Source organism: Loxodonta africana, chromosome 3 (assembly GCF_030014295.1).
Source record: "Loxodonta africana isolate mLoxAfr1 chromosome 3, mLoxAfr1.hap2, whole genome shotgun sequence".
Classification (NCBI taxonomy): Eukaryota; Metazoa; Chordata; class Mammalia; order Proboscidea; family Elephantidae; genus Loxodonta; species Loxodonta africana.
In genome coordinates this window covers 163,151,396-163,170,283 of record NC_087344.1, presented here as the reverse complement: position 1 = coordinate 163,170,283, position 18,888 = coordinate 163,151,396, and the positions used below count along the sequence as shown (strand labels likewise).

Sequence of the window (18,888 nt, the reverse complement as noted above, 5' to 3'; positions counted from 1 at the left end):
CCACCAAGGAAGAACAGCCAGGAGCCAGGCCATGCAGAGCCCTGCAGGCCACATCAGGGAATTTGATCTTTATCCTAAAAGCAATGGGAAATAAATGGAGACTTCTAATCAGCTGGAATATCAGGTTTGCATTTGCAAAGATAATTTTGCTGGCATAGTAGAAATCAGACTGTAGGCCACTTTGAGTGGATATGGATAGACTAGTTAGGAGGTTACTGGAGCAGCCCAGATATAAGAGGTGAAAACTGACAAGACTTGGCAACTCACTGGGTATTGAAAGGGAGGAAGACGGTATTATCAAGAGACAGTGTTGGTCTTCTTTCTTTTGTGTCCTCACTCATCCCCCAAATCATAATTTCAAAAGTCTGAGTCATGTCCACAACCCATTGCAAGTTCTACTCAAGACAGAGTAGAACTGCCCCATAGAGTTTCCAAGGAGCGCCTGGTGGATTTAATTTAAAATGTGAAGTACTTAGTAACCTTAGGGAATAGTCCCCAAATTTTATGCTCACTTACTAGCTGCGTGATCTTGGTCACATTATTTCACCTTTAGAAGCCTCTGTGTATTCATTTATAAAGTGGGGATTATAACAACCTTATAAACTCATGAGATATGAAAGGATATATAAATGGCTAGGACAGTCCTAAGAGAGCCTGGTAGTGCAAGTGTGCTGGAAAGTATCTTGGGTAAGTGCTTGGCTGCTAACCAAAAAAGGCTGGCAGTTTGAACCCATCCAACCTCTCTGCAAGAGAAAGATCTGCTGAACTGCTCCCATAAAGATTGTTGTTATGTGCCTTCAAGTTGATTTTGACTCATGTGACCCTACATGACAGAGCAGAACTGCCCCATGGGGTTTCCTAGGCTGTAATCTTTATGGGAGAAGACTGCCAGGTGTTTTTTTCTGTAGAAGCCACCAGTGAATTTGAACCACCGACCGTTGGTTGATAGCCAAGCACTTAACCATTGTGCCACCAGCCTAGAAAACCCTATGGTGCCGTTCTACTCTGTCACGTGAAATTCAGCTTGAGGGCACTTAACAACAGCAGCAACAACAGGACAGTCCTTGGTACACTGTGAGCTTCACAGAGTAGCTATTGTTATTATCGTTTTAACTATTACTATTAAGATAAACTCCATCAATAAAATGAAATCACCATCACTGCTTTAAAGGTAGAGTTGTATTTTACACATTTTCAATAATAAGCATATTAATTTTATGAAGAGGAAAAATTATTTTAAAAAACCAGAATTTTGTAGTATTTGATTCCCCTTTCACTTGATGGTTCAACTGAATCCAATTCTGCAAGTATCTGAGCAGTTATGCTGTACCAAGCACTGTGCCAGCACCAAGGGTACAGAAGCGAGAGACTTGCTCTGCCATCAAGCAGCTTACTAATCTCTGCTTTCTATCACCTTCCCAATCCTGTACACCTGTTATACGATAACAGAACCAGAGAGGTAGAGGACATACTGTACCTAAAAGTGGTGGTCCCAGGAGGACAGGACAGCATTCCACAATGGTCACCAATCCCACAGCGCTGGAGAACCTCTGGGGTCCAACGAGGTCCATGAGTGTTTCAAACAATACTGAGCTGAGCCACCCAAATGCAAATCCAAAGAATCCCGCATAGATACAGAACCCAATATAGCTGGTGGATAAAGGTGCTAGCAAATGACACACACCATTTGCAACAACAGAAGCTGCAAAGAAATACTGAACACGAGGTCTTATCCACCTTGTATTGGCTACAAGTCCCATGGAAGGTCTGGCAACCATGTCAACAAAGGCCAGAATAGAAAGGAGGAAAGCAGACTTCTCACTAGAGTAATGCTGACTCTTACCATAATTACTGAGGAAGACTAAAGGTGTAAATAGCCCAAAAAACATAAGGACATTACCAGAGAGGTACAACAAAAAGCCTCTGTGGGTAAAAAGGGATAAGTCTAGGAATTTGTTAATTGTTTGGAAAACTGATTGTTTCTCCTTTTTGGGGTTTCCGCCAATAAGATCTGTATGTGCATCACCTACATCTTTTTTTTCACCAGATTTCCCGGTGTCCTGAAGGGGTTCTTTAGACCTATCTTTCCTTTCCTTGGTTGGCTTGGGCCCTATTGGCCGCATCAGGGATCCAGCTACACAGCAGTTTAGAAGGAGGCCCCCAAGAATTAGGAAGCTTCCTCTCCAGCCAAAGATACCAAAGAAAGCCTGGTTGAGGGGGGCCAGGGTAGACAGGAACACAGGGCTGCCTGCCATGGCCAGTCCATTTGCCAGTGGTCGTCTCTTGTAGAAATACTTGCCAATCATGGTTAGAGCTGGATTCAAGTTGAAGGCAAGTCCAAGGCCTGGAGAGGAGGGGGAAAAAGAAAAAAAAAGCATATACTGTAATAAATGTCAGAAATATATTTGGAATTACTTCGCGAGACAAAGAAACTAAAATAAGAGATATAAATAATGGAAAGGAGACAGAAGTCATCATCATTAGAGAGGCCACATTGTACAGTGGTTTAAAGTGTAAGCTTTAAAACCGGACTACATAGTTTCAAATCTTAGCATCACTACTTACTGGCTTTGTAATCTCAGGCATGTTCAGTCTCCTGTGACTGTTTCCTAATATGTAAAACAGGCACACAGCATTGTTGTGAGGAATACAAGACTTAATCCACATAAAGCACCTAGAACAGTGCCTGGGATGTAGTAAGCCCTCAATAAATATTAGTTCTCAGTTATTATTATTGTTTGTATTATTTGAAGGGAAATGATTGTCTAATTGTCAGACCTAGCAAAATCACCTGAAGAACTATTAAAACCAGTAGAATATCATTAAGCATACAGTCACAAATAGAGACAAAACATATTTACAATAGAAAATGCAACACAAAATTATCCCTTTCACTATAACACCAATGATCTTAAATTGTGCAATTTATATCACTAAAATTGTGAAACTTTCCTGAGGTGCCTAAGAATTGAAACACACATACAAATAAAGTTTTGGGATAATAAAACACAACACTGTCAAGGTGTCAATAATCCCCAAATCAATGTATTAACTTAATGTGATTCCAATAAAAATATCGGTGGATTTTATTTTGGAGAGGAGGTAGAGTGAAGAATTACTTTACCCAAAGAATTTGTTGCTGGGAAGTAACCTCTAAATCCCTGGAATTTTCTAGTAACTGGAACGTCTCTGTTATTCACAGAGGGCTTTGGACCATATCTGACAGGTTATATTAATAAGGTGACTCCTGCTGAGGTGGGGGCTGGCCATGCAGAAAGACCCACATTATATCAGCCTGAACTCTGGGGAAAAGAGGGGGAATGGAGACCATATTGGCAATGATTCCATCAATCATGCCTATATAATACCAAAAAAAAAAAACCCAAACCCATTGCTGTGGAGTTGATTCTGACTCATAGCGACCCTACAGGACAGAGCAGAACTGTTCCGTAGGATTTCCAAGGAGTGGCTGGTAGATTCGAACTGCTGACCTTTCGGTTAGCAGCCTAAGGCTTAACCACTGTGCCACCAGGGCCCCTGCCTACATAATAAAACCCCCAAAAAAATTCTGGACACTGAAACATGGGCGAGCTTCCTGGGTGGTGACAGACATGGATGTATCCCTAGGGACTTAGAAGTTTCATGTTGGGGACCCTCCCAGACCTTGCCCTATTCATCTCTTCTTTATGCTTGTTCCAATTTTGTATTCTCTCAAATGGCAGCAAACAACAACATAATAAAACTGTAAGTGTAGTGCTTTCCTGAGTTCCATGAAACATTCTGGCAAATTATTGAACCTGAGGGGTAGTGGGGGATCCCTGCGTTTGTAGCTAGCAGGTCAGAAGTGTGGGTGTCCTGGTGTCTTGGGGGACTTCTGAGCTTGTGGCTGGTGTCCTGAGGGGGTAGTGTGAACCCATGAATTTGTAGCTAGCAGGTCAGAAGCAGAGGTGTCCTGGGGAGCCCAGAACTTCTGGCTGATATGTGAAGTTTTGGGCCTGTTTGGCAGTGTGGCAGACTGTGCCCTTTGGCCTGTGAGATATGACCTGGCTCTGGTGGTCAGGGACAGAAGAACTGCACTGCACTTAGTGTCAGAACAGGACATAACTGAATTGATAATACTAGACATGGGAATCACCAGAAAAATTTCTGGTGGTATCGGGGGGAGGAGTGGGACCAACCCTAAAAGATATTTAAAAAAACTAGGATCATTAGAATAGTGTGGCCCTGACTCAGGAATAAACACTGATCAATGAAAGTGGATACAAAGTCCAGGAATTGACCCAAAATACATACAAAGATTTAATGTAAGACAAAAGTGACATTTTAACTTAACGGGGAAAGAACAAATGAATCAATAAATAGTGCTAATATGAGTAAATATTCAAGTAACTTTCTATATGCTCTCCCTCCTCATAGCCTCCTTACTCCTAACTTTCTTGCTTCCTACCAACTGTGTTTAAGCCATTCACAGAGGCTTAAACCAATAAACCGGAGCATGTCACTCCCCTATAATGCCTTCCTATCCACAATCTCTACCCCAGCCTTATCTCCCTCCCTGACCGCATGCCACACCTTTCTCCCGTGCTAATAATAAGCATACTATTGACTTAGGTAGGGCCTATGTTCCCTAGATTTTCACAAAGCTGAGTCTGCTATCACTCATACCCCTACTTAAAGCTGTCTCTTCACTTTTGGTGACTACCAAAGTGTCACAACACTTCATTCTAAGGCTTTGTATAGCATTTATCGCTACTTGATATTTTTCTTATTTATTCATTTATTTGTGAGTCTTTTATTGTCTGCTTCCTTCCATTAAAGGGAGCTGTTGCCTGAACTTGTTGCACTATCCCCACAGCACCTAGAACAGTGCCTGGCATACATACAGTTACTGCTGAATACATATTTGATGGGTGAATAAATAAAAGAGGAAACAAATAAAGTTGTATTTCTTCTCATTTTATGGCAGATGTTTTCATCTACTCAGAATTTTTAAATACAAAGCATACTAAAAGGAGAAGTAGGCAAACATATTTTTGGAATGGGAACAACTTTCTAAGAATGATATTTAAGACTTTGGGTTTTGAAATCCTGAAAATGTAAGAACAATTTAATTAGGGGGAAAAAGTAGAAAAAGATTAAATCAAAATTTCTCAAACAGCAAAAAATTAATTAGGACAAATAACTGCATCTCATGCAAAAGGATATGAATTTAATATATAAAGTCATTACACATTATTCTTATAGCAACAGAAAAGTGAACACACAAAAACGGTCAACAGGCATTTTGTAAAAAAAAAAAATATATATATACACAGCCGCAACATGAAAAACACTTACTTTACTACTACTACTAATCAAAAACTGTTGCTGGCAAGTCAATTCCAACTCATAGCAACCCTACAGAATAGAGGAGAACTGCCCCAACCTTTTGTTTAGCAGCCTGAACTCTTAAAAGAGATGCAAATTATGACCAGGAGATACTGTTCACCTGTTAAATGGGCAGCGATTAAAAAAAAAAAAAAAGGCAATATCCCATTGTCTTTTCTCTCATATATTGTGGGTGAGATTTCTGGAGGGCAATTTAGCTCACACACACACACACACACACACACACACACACACACAAAGCAGTTCCCCTTCTACTAGTCTATCCTAATAAAATATTCATGTTCACAAAGCGCTGTTTATTAATAGTAGGAAAAAAAAAAGGAAAACAACCTTAATGAACTAAATATCCAACAATTAACAAGACTGATTAAATAAAATTATGGTATATCCATTCAGTGTAATAATAAATAGTAAAAATATTATATATCTTAATATTTAATGACATGGAAAGATATCTAAGATATATATTAAGTATATTCAATAGCTTGAGTTCATTATGGCAATAGTTCCTTGTGGCAATTTGGCTATATATATATATTTAAAAAAAAAAAAAAAATCAAGTATCCTCTACCTCTCAAAAATATATCTGGGCATTCTACCAGATAATTCCTGCTTTATGTTTAATACTTCTTCTCCAATAGAAGCCTACTTGGGAGGAAGAAGTTATAACAAATGACCACCCTTGCAACAAGTTGCCAGGTACATTTTATCCACCATCACTGCCTATTTCCTTAGGACAACCAACTCTTTCAAATCAATTAATAATGAACACCTTTATGACAGCAATTTCTTTAAAAGTTTGCTTTTCTAATGCGCTAATTTACCTAAAGCTCTTCGGAAACCCTGGTGGCACAGTGCTTAAGAGGTACAGCTGCTAACCAAAAGGTCAGCAGTTCAAATCCACCAGGCGCTCCTTGGAAACTGGAGGGGCAGGTCTACTCTGTCCTATAGGGTTGCTATGAGTCAGAACTGACTCATAGCAGGTTTGGTTCTTCAATATAATACAGTAATTTCTATAAGGAAGTGATTTCACTCAAAAGATCTGACAGATAAATGCAGATAATACCCACTAAAGGAAAAAAAAAAATTTTTTTTTAAGATAATACCCACTGGCAGCGGTAAATTAATGGTTGAAAATGAATCAGTAGCAACTCACCTCCAATGACTCCAATACACAAGTAAAGTTCCTGTACGCTGTTACAGAAAGAAGCTGCAATCAAGCCACAGCCTGACAAGCAGCCACCAGCAATCATGATTGGACGACTGCCATATTTATTCACCAGGATACTGCTGATAGGACCTAGGAGAGAACCAAAAATGTAGTAGTATACAGGAAATGAACCTACCCCTCATATCTACACAAGGCATTAATGACATTAAATGACAAATCCTCTAAAATAAACATACAACAAAGGGCAATGGTAAAGAATATAGCTTTCTATAACTATTTCAGAATCACAGGTATGTGTACTAAACATCACTGTGTAGCTTCTATATCTAGAGATAGTACATGGAATTTTATTAAAATATAGTAAAACCCATGAAAGACAAAACCTGTGTAAGGTGGAAACTGGTGGCATAGTCGTTAGCTCTACAGCTGCTAACCAAAAGGTCAGCAGCTCAAACCCACCAGGTGCTCTTTCAATACTCTAAGGGGCAGTTCTACTCTGACCTATAGGGTCGCTATGAGTCGGAATCAACTTGATGGCAACAGGTTTGTTTTTTTGTTTTTTTTCAATAGAGTGATAAAAAAGTAGTAAAACTGCACCCCATCGAAGGTGGAAAACTTGTGAGACCCAGGCAAACAAGGCAGTCCCATCAAGTTCCAGCTCTCACAGGTTTCACTGTCTAAGAGACTCTAGTCTATCCTTAGTCTTTCTCTTATAAGGCAGAACAGGCTGAAAACACTGTGGTAATCGAAGAGCATACAGTTCTTACTGTATCTAGGATATGATCAAAATATATTTAATAAGTTTGCTCTGTTTTCATTTTTAGACAGGCATCTGGAATAAAGACAACTGACAGGATGTGACATATGAACACATCTGAATACATTTCTGAGTTCAGATCACTGTTTACATGTTATCATAAATGTGGCTTGTGCTGTGTTTAAAAGAAAAAAAAAAAACAAAAAGACAAGAATACATAACTAAATTTCTTCCAAGTTTAAGTAGTTTTACAATTAGAACATCTCATTAAAAACAAAACACATTGATCCTAATTACATCTAGATGTCTCTGGTATTGGAAACCCTGGTAGCATAGTGGTTAAGTGCTACAGCTGCTAACCAAAGAGTCGGCAGTTCAAATCCGCCAGGCGCTCCTTGGAAACCCTGTGGGGCAGTTCTACTCTGTCCTATAGGGTCGCTATGAGTCGGAATCAACTCGACGGCACTGGGTTTTTTTTGGGTCTCTGGTACTGAATATGTCTTTCAGAGTTAACTGGTTCCATGCCTATAATACTATGTTTGGTGGTATCAATACAATGAAAAAATGCTTTAAGGAGAAGATATGTAAGATGCTGGTCAAAATAACCTTGGATCTAAGAACTCAAAAGGATCGGAATTGGGGTATTACCCAAGAAAAGCAGATTAAATTTCCTCAGCTAAACAGACACATACAAAAAGCACTAGGGCTTTCTTGAATGAGAGAAAAAAACCAAATAAAAAGTCAAGTATTATAAAGACCAGAAAGAAAAAGATTTTATGCATTTCATGAATCAATTTTCTATTACAAATATAAAATAGCATCTCTCTTCTAACTTACTACAAATAGATGTAATATATAATTTGCCTATTCCAGATGTAGAATAAGTATTAATTATAAGAAAGCCTTATTCAAAGCAAACAGTGTTTTTTTAAAAGCTGTAACACAACTCAAAGTAAACTAACAATATTTGCTGATTATAGAATGAATGACATTTGTTAAATTTTATTTATGTTTACAAAAACAGTTTGGTCTCTATTTCATGGATATGGATTTTGTGAAAATGACAGATTTGTCATTATAAATATATAAATGTGTATATATTATATGTGTGCATATTTTTTTTGTTTTTGTTTTTTTTTATAAGTACGCAATAAAGAATTAAAGCTTTTGGTTATACTAGCGTTTCAGTGGACCAAGTCTCCCTAAGGGGCTGGGTCAAGAACTGGCTGCCAGAAGAGACTTTAGGCTCAACCAAGGATGTGCATAAAGCAGTTTTCATGGCTACCTTCTAATCCACTTCATGAAAATATTAGGTCACAACCGGTTTGAAAATAATTTGAATTTACAGCTTATGTAAGACATATTAAAAAGAACAGTCACAAAATATATCTATATCAGTTAGTTATGAACAGATTTTATATAATCAGAATTACAAGGAACAAAATACTGCCATACTGTAGACTCTGTGAAGTGGGTTAACGCTGTAAAATTTGCAGTATTTGAAATTGTTAACCCAGGAGTGTTACGATTACATTACTGTGGAACTGAAAATATGTAAATTTATACTTTAGTGTTAAAAAAAAAAAAAAAAAAAGGCAAATTCAAACAAATAAACCAAGAGTAAGTTTTCCTCCTCTGGTAAACAAAAAAAACCACACCAGTTGCCATCGAGTTGATTCTGACTCACGGCAACCCCACGTGTGTCAGAGTAGAACTGTGCTCCACAGGGTTTTCTCCACGGAGTATAATGTTGGCTGTTGGTTTTTCATAAAGGCCTTTAATCATGTTGAGGAACTTCCCTTTTATTCTACGCTGTTGTGAGATTTTATCAAGAAAGGGTGCTGGATTTTATCGAATGCCTCTTCTGCACATATGTAGATACTCATGTGGTGCTTTTCCTTTGTGCTATTAAAATGGTGCATTACACTGACTGATTCCATAGGGTTTTCACTGGTTGATTTTTCTGAAGTAGACTGCCAGGCCTTTCTCCCAAGGCTCCTCTGGGTGGATTTAAGCCTCTAACTGAGCACATTAACCATTCGTACTACCCAAGGACTCCCTCTCCTCTGGTAATCTCACAAAAAAGGATACTTTTTAGCATCTATCTCTGACTCAAACACTAAAAAAAAAAAAAGGAAAGAAACTAAATCTATCACAACTCAAAACATACTAGTGTTCAGGGTATGGCTCAAGAGCACAAGTAAAGAATTATCACAGCTGTAAAAGTGAAAGTAATTCTTAGGGTACATACCACTTAGAAGCCAATCAAAACAAATAACCCATTTAGTAAAAAAAAAATCGGCCACAAGGCTCATAATAGGCAATTTGTCTTTTGAAGTTTTTTCAGAAAGGATGACCTCAATTACCTATCATTAAAAATAGAGATAGGTCCAATTTATAGGCCTATTATAAAAACTTCAGAGAAATGTGCTAGTTATCTTACTAACTGGTGAGGACAAAGAAGGAACTGTTTCTCCAAAGCGAAGTGTCATGTGCAATTAGCACAACTGACATCACTTTTGATGCAAAATCCAAGTGGCTCTCAAACTCTTTGGCAGCTCAGAATTTCAGCATGTGAACTTCTGATTTGTAGTCAGCCTAAAGATACACTAAGGACCTGCAGCGAGTACCTCTGCATAATACTTATATCAATTTCTTCAAGTCATAATGGTCAAAACATTATTAGAAATCCTGGCAAATTAGAGTTCAAAGCCCCCAAAATTACCGGCTCTCAGAAGCCAGATATGGTCCAAAGTCCCTCTTGATTTCTCTGAACTTATTAAAAATTATAAGTACTACAATTTAGCACTTAGGTTCTTTAAAAAAATATTAATTTAATAAATAAAACAAGCATATGTTCAAACTTTAAAAACCACAAAAAGATACACAGTAGAAAAAAGGTCTTCCCATTTATGTTCCTAGCTACTCAGTTTCTCTCTCACCAAGGCAACCAAGTTACCTGTTTCTTCTCTGCAATTCAATCATGTGCTTGATTAAATTACGGCCTCAGTTACTCATTTCTGTTTGATGAGCTTATGTTATAAACTTCTAAAAGGCTGGGGTCAGGACCAGTGTTCTCTATCGCTCACAACACCTAACTCGGTGCTGAACATGATCACAGGGCTCAACAGCTACTGGCTGAATCTGTCATAAGTTTAGCAGCCTCAGGTGAAGTTATTTATAATTGGACTGTGAAATTCTATTAAAGAGCTAAACAAAAAACAAACCAATGCCAGTTGATTCCAATTCACAGCAACCCTATAGGACAGAGGAGAGCTGCCCCACAGGGATTCCAAGGAGCACCTTGTGGATTCAAACTTCCACTGCTTGGTTACCAGCCATAGTTCTTAACCACTGTGCTACTACTAGGGCACCTATTAAAGAGCTACATGTGAGAATAATCTGAGGTACTAAATTTCCACCAAAGCCAAGATAATAGAATTGAAAGCTTGGCTAAACAAGCAACACGATACACTGTCAATCCCAGTAAATAAATACACTTGGTTTTAGAATCCCTGCTAACTAAGCAACTATATATTTTAACTATTATGGTAGGCTTGACTATTACAAGTTAAATTATGACTTGATGTTCCAAGGTGAAACAGAATTTTAAGTGATGTTAAGTAAACAACTTACTCTCTACCTTTCACAATATGCCAAAGAAAACAGAAAGGAAAAAAAAATGACAAAACCTAATAGTTTAGGGTTCAGCTGAAATGCTTTTGGACTCAAAGTCACAAGGAACAAGGGGGAGATTTTATTCAGTTCTTTAATCCTTGCACCTTGAAAAGATTTTACCTGAAAGACTTTGAACAATGCTATTCAGGTTAGCCTGACTTATTTTAATTCTTCCAACAACATTTAGAAAATATCTATATTTATGTTAACATCTCAAGAGTCTTGCAGAGAGCAATAACAAGAAAAACCAGTTGTTGTGCTCATGGCATTTAAATTTTTCTTTTTTTTTCTTTAGCTCAATACTTCAGTTGGATCAAATCAGGGATCTTCACAATTTCTCGTTTCTGTTTCACAATACTATAGGGGAACAAACAGAGCAAGAGTTGCCAAGGGAAAGAAACTCTAAATGTAACACAAAGTTTACAGAAATAACATTTCAAAACACCTCATTGAAAAAGACATCAAAAAAGAAAAGTTACCTAATACAGAGCCGCTGGCTGCTTAATGGCAGTTAAGAGAGCAGGCCTTAGTGGGTACTTACCTCCACCATACATAACAGCCAACATGATGGAAGATATCCATGATACTTCGCTGGTGGTGGCATTGAATATACCTTCAATTTCTTTGAAGAACACAGTAATAGATTTAGGAAATGCATAAGAGAAGCCAATGGAAATGAAAGCTCCAACAACTACTGCCCACCCCCAGCCTCCATCTGGGGGAGTGTATCCAACTGGGCCTCCGATTGCTGGTGGCATTGTAAGTGAAGATGAATTTCAAAATGCAGTCAGATCCAAATATCTGAAAGATATGAAATTAAAATAATACGTCAACAAAAGTATGTCCCACAAACCCCCTTACGCTTTGAAGTAACTGAATGTTTTTCAGTGTTTCCTGTCTAACATAGACACTGTTTTCTCAGAAGAGAAAGTCTTACAGTATTGTGCATAATTTTTAGTAGCTTTTAAAGGAAAAAGGCTCCCTACCACTTAGAAAGCATACCAAAATAAATCCTTTTTAATACATGTAGCCTTTGCACAGTGTACACGTATTCATATACATCTACTGGTTTTATCGGTATAATTTCTCAAATTACTATAGGTATGCCTCGTTTGACTTATCTGCTTGAAAACTTCACCTAACACATACCCTACAAAAATCTCATGTTTTAAATACAGCCTCTGTAAGCTTCTCCCTTTTCCCAAAACATATTCTTTAGTACTGATTTTCTTTTTACTTTTGAGCTGATTTGTAAGTGTTAGGAAGTAAAGTACCTAACTCACTAGATATGTAGCAATTTGCAAAACAGAATACCATTCTGAACACACAGAAGTCTCGCTTACTGGGCTGGAAAATTATTTCAGAAAAATTCCCTTTCATCTAATTGCCTCAATTCATGGTATTTTATCCCCCGTTGTATGACAAGAAAAACAAGCTCCTCAATAATAGCTAGCCAATACAGTTAAACTCACAAATTCAACTGATTTCAAAAGATGGCAGTTTTATAAAACTTGAAATCACCTCGTTCTAGTGAATAGCACGGTTAGAAAATGAAATCTCCTGTTAGACTGTGACGAGGAGTGTGGATGGAGTGAGCGTTTCATGGTAGGCTCATCTGCCTTCTCGTGAAGCTCTCCTTTAACTTACTAAGCCAACTTTCACCCTATATTTCAATTCATTCTGCAACACTATGTTAGCACTCCCATGTCAGATCACCTCCACGCAGGCTGTATTACAACACTAATACGGGTCAGAGATGGCACTCTCACTTTTGGCCCTCACGTTCTTTAGTCTAAAATATAAATCTTGGCTTAAGAGCAATAGTAGTCTCGACATCTAAATACTGTTCCTTCTAACTAATCTGAACACTTCAAATATGATTTGGGACGAGTGACCTTGTACGGGTAGAAAGAAAACAACTCCTATGGAAAATTTCCCTAAAAAGTGAAAAAAAAAAAGGGAAGAAAACAGAAAATAATAACGCTCTCAACTGGAACAATTCAATCAAAGGGAACCAAAGTAAAACGCAATCATTCCCAGGTACTTTTTAAAGGCTTTACTATGTGCCAGGCCTTTTACAGGTACTATAAAGACAGCAGTGAATAAAACAGATCGTTTAATCCAGAAGACCTAAAATAAAAGTACTTTGAGGTTAAAATTTAAAGGCTCTAATTTTTTTTTTAATACAATGGTAAAGACAGGTAGCGATGTTAGGCATTTGTGTCTTGTAATTTTTTTTTTTTTTAATTGGGCTTTAAGTGAAAGTACACAAATCAAGTTAGTCTCTCATATGAAAATTTATATACACCTTGCTATGTATTCCTAGTTGCCCTCCCCCTAATAAGACAGCCCGCTCCTTCCCACCACTCTCCCTTTTCATGTCCATTCCACCAGCTTCTAATCCCCTCTTCCCTCTCATGTCTCCTCCACATAGGACATGTCAACATAGTCTCAAGGGTCTACTGGATCCAAGAAACTCGTTCTTCACCAGCATCTTTTTCTATCTCATTGGCCAGCCCAATCCCTGTCTGAAGATTGGCTTTGGGAATGGTTCCTGTCTTGGGCTAAGAGAAGGTCTGGGGGCCATGACCACCGGGGTCCTTCTGGTCTCAGTCTGACCATTAAGCCTGGTCTTTTTTTTAGAATTTGAGGTCTGCATCCCACTGCTCTCCTGCTCCCTCAGGGGTTCTCTGTTGTGTTTCCTGTCAGGGCAGTCATCGCTTGTAGCCGGGCACCATCTAGTTCTTCTGGTCTCAGGCAGATGTAGTTCTGGTTTATGTGGTCCTTTCTGTCTCTTGGGCTTGTAATTACCTTGTGTCTTTGGTGTTCTTCATTCTCCTTTGATCCAGGTGGGTTGAGGTCAAATGATGCATCTTAGATGGCTGCTGGCTAGTGTTTAAGACCCCAGATGCCACTCTTCAAAGTGGGATGCAGAATGTTATGAAAAACTTTTAAGGCAGGGTGCAGAATGTTTTCTTAATAGATTTTATTATGCCAATCGACTTAGATGTCCCCTGAAACCATGGTCCCCAAACCCCTACCTCGGCTACGCTGTCCTTTGAAGCATTCAGTTTATTCAGGAAAACTTCTTTCCTTTTGGTTTAGTGCAGTTGTGCTAACCTCGCCTGTATTGTGTGTTGTCCTTCCCTTCACCTATGTAGTTCTTATCTACTAATTAGTGAGTACCCCTCCCCCCCAACCATCAAAGAATATTCTCTTCTCAGGGTAAACTATTTCTCGAGTTCTTATAATAGTGGTCGTATACAATATTTGTCCTTTTGCAACTAGTTTCACTCAGGACAATGCCTTCCAGATTCCTCCATGTTATCAGATATTTCATGGATTCATGGTTGCTCTTTACCGTTGCGTAATATTCCACTGTGTGAATATACCATAATTTGTTTATCCATTCATCTGCTGATGGGCACCTCAGTTGTTTTCCATCTTTTTGCTATTGTGAACAGTGCTGCAATGAACATGGGTGTGCATATATCTGTTCGTGTAAAGGCTCTTATTTGTCTAGGATATATTCCAAGGAGTGGGATTGATGGATCATATGGTAGTTCTATTTCTAGCTTTAAAAAAAAAAAAAACAGGAAGCGCCAAATCGGTTTCCAAAGTGGCTGTACCATCTTACCTTCCCACCAGCAGTGAATAGGTATTCCAGTCTCTCCACAACCTCTCCAACATTTATTATTTTCTGTTTTTTGGATTAATGCCAGCCTTGTCGGGGTGAGATAATCTCATTGTAGTTTTGATTTGCATTTCTCTAATGGCTAACGACTGTGAGCATTTCCTCATGTATCTGTTAGCCTCCCAAATGTCTTCTTTGGTGAAGTGCCTGTTCATATCTTTTGCCCATTTTTTTTAAATTGGATTATTTACCTTTTTCTAGTTGAGTTTTTGCAGTATCAAGAAGGCTTGAGAGAATAGGGGATGATCAGAAATGTCATAGCTAAAAAGTTTTTTCCAGTCTGTAGGTAATCTTTTTACTCTCTTGGTGAAGTCTTTGGATGAGCATAGATGTTTGATTCTTAGGAGCTCCCAGTTATGTACTTTTTCTTCTACATTGTTAGTTATGTTTTGTATACTGTTTATGCCATGTATTAGAGCTCCTAACATTATCCCTATTTTTTCTTCCATGATCTTTATCATTTTAGATTTCATATTTAGGTCTTTGATCCATTTTGTTTTTGTGCCTATATAGTGTGAGGTATGGGTCTTGTTTCATTTTTTTTTTTTTGGAGATGGATATCTAGTCATGCCAGCACCATTTGTTAAAAAGACTGTCTTTTCCCCATTTAACTGATTTAAGGACTTTGTCAAATATCAACTGCTCATATGTGGATGGATTTATGTCTGGATTCACAATTCTGTTCCATTGGTCCATGTATCTGTTATTGTACCAGTACCAGGCTGTTTTGACTACTGTGGCGGTATAATAGGTTCTAAAATAAGGTAGAGTGAGGCCTCCCACTTTGTTCTTCTTTTTCAGTAATGGTTTACTTATCTGGGGCCTCTTTCCCTTCCATATGAAGTTGGTGATTTGTTTCTCCATCTCATTAAAAAATGTCAGAATTTGGATCGGAATTGCATTAAATCTATAGATCGCTTTTGGTAGAACAGACATTTTTACAATGTTAATTATTCCTATCCATGAGCAAGGTATGTTTTTCCACTTATGTAGGTCTCTTTTGGTTTCTTGCAGAAGCGTACTGTAGTTTTCTTTGTGTAAGTCTTTTACATCTCTGGTAACATTTATTCCTAAGTATTTTATCTTCTTGAGGGCTACTGTAAATGGTATTGATTTGGTGATTTCCTCTTTGATGTTCTTTTTGTTGGTGTAAAGAATCCAGCTAATTTTTGTATGTTATCTTCTATCCTGATACTCTGCCAAACTCTTCTGTTAGTTTCAGTAGTTTTCTGGAGGATTCCTTAGGGTTTTCTGTGTCATCTGCAAATAGAGATATTTTTACTTCTTCCTTGCCAATCTGGATGCCCTTTCTTTCTTTATCTAGCCTAATTGCTCTGGCTAGGACCTCCAGCACAATGTTGAGTAAGAGTGGTGATAAAGGGCATCCCTGTCTGGTTCCCAGTCTCAAGGGGAATGCTTTCAGGCTCTCTCCATTTAGGATGATGTTGGCTATTGGCTATGTATAAATGCCCTTTATCATGTTGAGGAATTCTCCTTCTATTCCTATTTTGCTGAGAGTTTTTATCATGAATGGGTGTTGAACTTTGTCAAATGCCTTTTCTGCACCAATTGATAAAATCATGTGATTCTTGTCTTTTGTTTTATTTGTATGATGGATTACATTAATTGTTTTTCTAATGTTGAACCATCCCTGCATACCTGGTATGAATCCCACTTGGTCATGGTGACTTATTTTTTTTTGATATGTTGTTGAATTCTATTGGCTAGAATTTTGTTGAGGACTTTTTCATCTACGTTCATGAGGGATATAAGTCTGTAATTTTCTTTTTTTGTGGTGTCTTTACCTGGTTTTGGTATCAAGGAAATACTGGCTTCATAGAATGAGTTCGTAAGTATTCCATCCTTTTCTATGCTCTGAAATACCTTTAGTAGTAGTGGTGTTAACTCTTCTCTGAAAGTTTGGTAGAACTCTGCAGTGAAGCCACCTGGGCCAGGGCTTTTTTTTGTTGGGAGTTTTTTGATTACCTTTTCAGTCTCTTCTTTTGTTATGGATCTATTTAGTTGTTCTACCTCAGTTTGTGTTAGTTCAGGTAGGTAGTGTGTTTCTAGGAATTAATCCATTTCTTCCAAGTTTTCAAAGTTGTTAAGAGTACAATTTTTATAGTAATTTGATATGTTTCTTTTAATTTCAGTTGGGTCTGTTGTGATATCGCCCATCTCATTTCTTATTCGGATTTTTTCCTTCTCCTGTTTTTCTTTTGTTAGTTTGGCCAATGGTTTTTCAATTTTGTTGATTTTCTCAAAGAACCAGCTTTTGGTCTTGGTAATTCTTTCAATTAAGAATTGTTTTCTATTTCATTTAGTTCAGCTCTAGTTTTTATTATTTGTTTTCTGCTGGTGCCTGTGGGTTCCTTTTGTCGTTCTCTATTTGTTCAAGTTGTAGGGATAATTCTTTGATTTTAGCCCTTTCTTCTTTTTGTATGTGTGCATTTATTGATATAAATTGACCTTTGAGCACTGCTTTCTCTGTGTCCCAAAGGTTCTGATAGGAAGTGTTTTCATTCTCATTGTATTCTATGAATTTCTTTACACCATCCTTAATGTCTTCTACAATCCAGTCTTTTTTGAAGAGGGTATTGTTCAGTTTCCAAGTGTTTGATTTCTTTTCCCTGCTTTTCCTGTTATTGATTTCCACTTTTATAGCCTTATAGTCAGAGAAGATGCTTTGCAATATTTCAGTGTTTTGGATTCTGCTAAGGCAATGTTTTAAGACCTAATATGTGGTCTATTCTAGAGAATGTTCCATGTGCACTAGAAAAGAAAGTATACTTGGCTGCTTTTGGATGGACTGTTCTGTATATGTCTATGAGGTCAAGCTGGTTGACTGTGGCATTTAGATCTTCTGTGTCTTTATTGACCTTCTTTCTGGATGTCCTGTCCTTCACCAGAAGTGGTGTGTCGAAGTCTCCTACTAATATCGTGGAGCTGTCTATCTCACTTTTCAGTGCTGATAAGAGTTTGTTTTATGTATCTTGCAGCCCTGTCACTGGGTGCATATTTAATATGGTTATAGCCTCTTGGTATATTGTCCCTTTAATCACTATTTAGTGTCCTTCCTTGTCCTTTGTGGTGGATTTAACTTTAAAGTCTATTTTATCAGAAATTAATATTGTCACTCCTGTTCTTTTTGATTGGTGTTTGCTTGATATATTTTTTTCCATCCTTTGAGTTAGTTTGTTTTTGTCTCTAAGGTATGTCTCTTGTAGGCAGCATACAGACAGATCGTACTTATTCAGTGCTATCATTTTGATGTCCTTTTTTTGTGTGTCGTTGAGTTTCTTTTTCCCCCTTAATTTTTTGTGCTGAGTAGATTATCTTTATATAATGTCTTTTCCTCATATTTGTTGTTGTTGATTTTGTTTCTGCTGAGTCTCTACTTTTTTCTTGTATTTTATTTTGATGTGTAGGATCGTTTGTCTTCTTTGTGGTTACCTTATTATTTACCCATATTTTTCTAAATTTAAACCTATTATTTCTTTGTATCGCCTTGTCTTCCTCTCCATATGAAAGATCTATGACTACATTTCTTAGTCCCTCTTTAGTGTTTTAATGTTGTCTTCTTTTACATAATAACATCACTGTTTCCCTGTTTTGAGCGTTTTTTTTTTTTATCTTGATTTAATTTTTGTGATTTCCCTGTCTGGGTTGACATCTGATTGCTCTGCCCAGTGTTCTAGTCTTGAGTTGATACCTGATATTATTGATTTTCCAAAAGAACTCCCTTTAGTATTTCTCGTAGTTTTGGTTTTTATGAATCTCCTAAACTTCTATTTGTCTGGAAATGTCCCTATTTCACCTTGATATATGAAAGACAGTTTTGCTGGATATATGATTCTTGGCTGGCAATTATTTTCCTTCAATTTTTTACATACGTCAACCCATTGCCTTCCTGCCTGCATTGTTTCTGCCGAGTAGTCTGAGCTTATTCTTACTGACTGTCCTTCGTAGGTGACTTTTCGTTTATCCCCAGCTGCTCTTAAAATTCTCTGTTTGGTTTTGGCAAGTTGGTGACTTTCTTCTAGATCTACGTCATGTGGAGTTCGATGAGCATCTTGGATAGATATCTTCTCATCTTTCATGGTATCAGGGAAGTTTTCCGCCAACAAATTTTCAACAATTCTCTCTGTATTTTCTGTGATCCCTCCCTGTTCTGGTACTCCAATCACCCATAGGTTATTT

General features: G+C 37.7%; 1 protein-coding gene and 1 long non-coding RNA gene across 3 annotated transcripts in view; one reads left to right on the top strand and one right to left on the bottom strand.

Moving 5' to 3' along the window:
• The window catches only part of SLC16A1 (solute carrier family 16 member 1), a 61,753-nt gene that overhangs the window by 2,555 nt on the left and 40,310 nt on the right, over positions 1-18,888 (bottom strand). The window contains exons 2-4 of the mRNA XM_064282406.1: positions 11,536-11,795; positions 6,545-6,688; positions 1,478-2,344 (exon numbers count right to left, since the gene is read on the bottom strand). Coding sequence (XP_064138476.1) covers positions 1,478-2,344; positions 6,545-6,688; positions 11,536-11,752 — 1,228 coding nt within the window. The 5' untranslated portion in view covers positions 11,753-11,795. The remainder of the gene's footprint in view (positions 1-1,477; positions 2,345-6,544; positions 6,689-11,535; positions 11,796-18,888) is intronic.
• The window catches only part of LOC111750510 (uncharacterized), a 72,109-nt gene that overhangs the window by 27,558 nt on the left and 25,663 nt on the right, over positions 1-18,888 (top strand). The gene's annotated exons all lie outside the window — the stretch shown is intronic.